General features: G+C 45.2%; 1 protein-coding gene across 1 annotated transcript in view; it reads right to left on the reverse strand.

The window, feature by feature from the left end:
• The window catches only part of LOC145394749 (cytochrome P450 2L1-like), a 116166-nt gene that overhangs the window by 15831 nt on the left and 95335 nt on the right, over window positions 1-5000 (reverse strand). Inside the window, exon 10 of the mRNA XM_080268530.1 lies at window positions 4180-4324. Within this exon, the coding sequence (XP_080124656.1) occupies window positions 4180-4324 (145 nt within the window). The remainder of the gene's footprint in view (window positions 1-4179; window positions 4325-5000) is intronic.

A 5000-nucleotide genomic window follows, 5' to 3' on the forward strand; every position in this document is an offset into this window, starting at 1 on the left:
GCCTTAATCCCGTAAGGGGTGGCCACAACTGCCCTGTTCCCAGCTAACACCCCCTCTCTCATATACCTCTCCACTCCATCCCTCCATCTCATCCTTGGCCTCCCCCTTCCTCTCCCCCTTCCACCTCACTCACATACACTTCTCTCGTCAGTCTCTCACTCTCCATCCTCTCCACATGGCCAAACCACCTTAATGTGTTTCTCTGCTTTGTTTATTATTTCGTATGTTATTAGTGACACTGTAACAAACATATGTGTAAATTCTATCCAGTTTTGTAGCCCAAAGGTTAAGGAAGCCCATGATATAATTCACAGTGTTATTACCCTTATTGTTACTGAGAAAATGAATTTTGAAAAGTTACGACGGGTTGTGCGCTGTGACAGCACCTACGCTCCGGCCTGTAGGCTGAGCATCTTCGTCTTTCGTAACTTTTCCCCAAATAATTATTTGCACACATAGGTTACTTTGCTTTACAAAAGTATGCATAAGAAATCATCAGCTTGATCATGCTTTCTTCAGATTTTTGGTGTGACCTATACTTTACGAGTAAATGACTGAGAGAATAGCAATGAAATGCACTACATTTTCCCTATGAGAAATATATAGTAAACTCACAATTTATACTTTACAATACAATTGTATAAAAACTAGACAAATAAGCTGGTTACGTACGTCTTCTAGCAGTGTTGTAGTGTTTCTTGAGAGGAGATGGAGTTACAGAGAGGAGGACGGGTATGATCACAGCCTGTATATGTGTGTGAAGAGGAGAGAATGTGTGTGTGTGTGTGTGTGTGTGTGTGTGTGTGTGTGTGTGTGTGTGTGTGTGTGTGTGTGTGTTTGCAGTGTTATTTACTGTTGTATGCTTTCATCCGTATGATACTGATGAAAGCAGAGTCCTGTGCAGGGTGACACATCACAAATAGGACATATATACCTGGTGTCCCTTCTCCTCTTGTTCAAATAGCACAGCACACACCACAGCCTTTTCTTGTCGGGAATTCTCTCCAGGGGGCGGTGCAGTGTTGCATCCAAGCGTGTCCTATCATCCACATATCGACTATGCATGGATGGCGGTGCTCCTCCATCTCCTCACCTCTGCACTCCTGCTGGAGGTGGAGTGGTAGGAACTGTCCAATTTCCTCCTGAAGGGCCAGCTACTGTGGGAGGTGGAGCGATCATGGCAGTAACTGACCGAGAAACTCGTGACGGGCCAGCTACTGCGGGAGGTGGAGCAGTTGTGGCAGTAACTGGTTGAGTTACTACTGACAGACCAGCTACTGCAGGAGTGGAGCAATGGTTGCAGGAGGTGGAGCGATTATTGCAGGCAGAGCGGAGGCTGCAGTTGATGGACTGGTTGCTGCAGATACAGGTGGTCGTTGTCGCGAGGGAAGGTCAGGGGCATGGTGAAGGGCATGACCCGATGCCGGCCACTCCTTCCGTCAGATTGCCAGGAGTTTGTGGCATATATGCTCCTGGAATTATAGGAGTCATAGGCCTGTTGGTGTTCTTCTTGTAGAGGGTGTAGGCATTGAAATAGGGTCATGTGGATGAAATAGAATGCCATTTTCTTGGTCCACTTGACCATCCTCCTTTGGGTGGGATAGTATTGGATCATCTGATCGAAATGATCCCCCCCATTCATGTACCTATCATAGTCCTCCACCATGACGGGCTTGTTCAATGTTTTGAGAATGTGGTGGAATCTCCCGTCTGGACCCTTTACCTTCCCATGCACCAGCTTAGGGACAGTGGTGTCACTGTGGAAGGTGGACAGCATACTTAAGATACGTTTGTCCTTACACAGCAACACCATTACATTGCTCTTGTGCCTAGCATCCAGTCCATCATCAGGAAGGCGTCTTGCACTGCTGATGTCCTGCAGCTCCCTTGGTGCTCCCCTTGCCAGTCATACTGTGCCACACACATACACTCCTCTGTCAAAAGGTGTCCGCACAGTGATACAGAGTTGTAATAAGTGTCCATATACAACTTGTATCCTTTGCCTTTCAAAGGTTCAAGGAGGCCCAACACTGTGTTTTCTAGAGACTTCTCCCCCGTGTATAGTTCGAGATTCCAAATGTAACATCCTTGCCTCAGCCAAAACGTAGAATTTGATGGCCTACTTTTGGGTTATATACAAGTTAGGAGAACCACCCTATCCAACCCAGAGATCCCTCATCCAGGCTAAGATGTTCGGCTGGGATGTAAACCTCCTTGAACCTCTGAAGGAGATATTGCATCACTGTGTGAATCCTTATTAGCCAGTCTTGATTGCCCTCGGGTATGGCGAGACTATTGAAAGCATGAAAGTGCTTCAGGATGGCCCTGAAGCGCTTTCCACTCACAGCCTGCCAAAATATGGGGTAATCGTGAATCTCTGTGGACCACCAATAGTGTTTTATGGTTGGCAGTTCACAACTGCCCAAAAGAAAGTATAACTCAAGGAACCGGACCATTTCCTCTTCGTTGCAGAGGTACCAGACATAACCTGGCATAGTTGTTGGTTTTGACCGTCAGGTAGAGCAACAACTTCCTGGTAAAAAAAAAGTTGAAAGTATTGGAGTGGTGTTGTTGGTGCTGCCACTCTGAAACCTGGGGTTTCAGTGTAGGGGCCAGCATTGGGTGTGAATGACCCAGAACTCCAGACTTCCTTCTGATGGTCTTCACCTGGGGAAATGCTTGGCTGTGTATGTATGTGGCGTACACGACCCTAAGACAGACAAGTACCTCCCAGCCACCCACCACTACCTCACCTTGGCCCACGCCGCCCTCGTCATTTTGGTGGGGAGGGAGATGGTGATGATGATTGTACTGATGATGGCTGGGTGGATGAAGGTTCAGGTGATTGTGGTGATGGAGATGGTTGTGGTGATGGTTGTGATGAAGATGGTTGTGGTGGCGATGACTGCGGTGATGGTTGTTGTGAAGATGGTTGTGGAGAAGATGGTTGCGGTGCTGCTCCCACTGCTGCTGTTGATGGCTTATATTCAGGAGGAATGAAATCTGAAGGGGACAGTGACTTTCCTTATTTTGCAGGGGAAGATGATATGGAATTATCTGGGGTGGGTGATGAGATGTGGGCAGGTTGAAGTGTTGTGAGAGTGTAGGGTGACTGTGGGGTTAATGAAGTCAGTCTTTGCGGTGCGGGGGTGGAAGAGAGGTGGCGATAATCCAGCTCCGTCTCCATGATCAGGGTGGTTCCAGTGGAGCTAGGCATGGCACCAGTGGTTGTAGGGTTATACCAGTGGTGATAGGAGTGGTGGCAGTGCTAACAGTGATGTCTGTTGTCATAGGAGTGATGGCAGTGGTGACAGGAGTAGTGGCAGTGGTGACAGCAGTAGTTACATCAGTGGTGGCACTGGTGAAAGGAGTGGTGGTAGTGATTGTGTTACTACTGACTGTAGTGCTAACCGCCACAGCCTTGAGTGCAGCTTTGCATTTATCTCTTCCCTTGCGGGCAGATTTTGCTCTCCCTTTCCTCCTCCTCACTCTTTCATTCTCACCAGATTCACTATCAGATTCACTCTCACTGCTCTCTTCACTTTCACTCCCAGTAACAAGTATTTCATATACTCCTTCTCTGATAAGCCCTTGCATGATATTGTAGTTTTAGTGTAGTAGGAGGGGAATGGTAAAAATCGGTTATGATTATTAAAATTTGGATTTCTCTGAAAAAATATAAGAAACACTTCACAAGCACACTGCACTATGTATAACACACTATCACTGTAATACATGTAAGGTATGGATGGTGCGCTAATAGAAACATGGAATAAGATGGCTGGCCGCGCATTCAGACACCCTACTAGGCTGACTGCTGGGAGGACACTGAGCTGAAAATAGGTTGCTTGCCCCTGCAATAAGCTCGCACGTGTTGCCATATATTTTTCCTTAGACCTGGCCACCCTCACCTTTCACTCACCAAAATATGATGCAAATTCATCCACAGGAAAAGTGCCTACGAATATTTATAGGGAATTTGCAACATGTTGTGTCATCGGTTGCTCTTCAGATTGCAAGGATCGTGACTCACATTGAGATATCGTGTGTGAAAGGATTAACACTAGGATTTGATGCTAGTTGTGAAGAATGGTACAGAAAGAACGTAGAACTGTGTCAGTGTATTTATGTTACTGAGTATTGTGACATAAGTATTAGACCCACTGAATTGTCTTTTACCTATGGAGAAGGGTAAGAATCCTTCCTTCTTTGAAATGAACTTGCCCTGGGCATCAAGGAAGTGCTCAGGGTAAAAGTCATGGGGCCTCTCAAAGTACTTCTTATTGTAGTGGCAGCTCTCTTGGTAGGCCCCGACCAGAGTGCCCTGCAAAGAAAGGTTCAAATATTTAATTCATACTAACTGTATCCTCCCAGGAACCGACCTACTATCATCATTGTCTCCAAGTCACTCACACTGAAGGTTGTCACTTATTATAACATTCCAGCATCAGCTCCATGCGACACCACCAATACTGTCTACTTTGTTGTGCTAGATCTGTAACGTGAATATCGTGTTTAAAATCTGCATATTCATAAATTTAAGCATATATATATATATATATATATATATATATATATATATATATATATATATATATATATATATATAAAACGAATGCATAATTCCAGCTATGATGTATAGTTGTGAGACCTGGAAACTAACAATATTAATGGAAAATAAACTAATCCGTTCTCAGAGAGCAATGGAAAGGTCCGTGTTGGGAATATCTTTAATAGACAGGAAAAGATCAACATGGATGAGAGAGCAGACTCAAGTAAAAGATATTATAGAAGTTATAAAAGAACAGGAATGGAGGTGGGCAGGTCATAGAGCAAGAATAAGCGATAACCAATGGAGTAAGAGGCTGACGGACTGGACACCAACAAAATGTAAGCGTAGCAGAAAAAGGCCAGACAAAAGATGGAGAGTGACATAGAGAAATATGCAGGGAAAACGTGGCAAAGATTGGCTCGGTCATGGAATTTATAGAAGAGGTTGG

This window comes from Coenobita brevimanus, chromosome 28 (assembly GCF_032717465.1).
Source record: "Coenobita brevimanus isolate Jiangsu-jjx chromosome 28, ASM3271746v2, whole genome shotgun sequence".
NCBI lineage: Eukaryota > Metazoa > Arthropoda > Malacostraca > Decapoda > Coenobitidae > Coenobita > Coenobita brevimanus.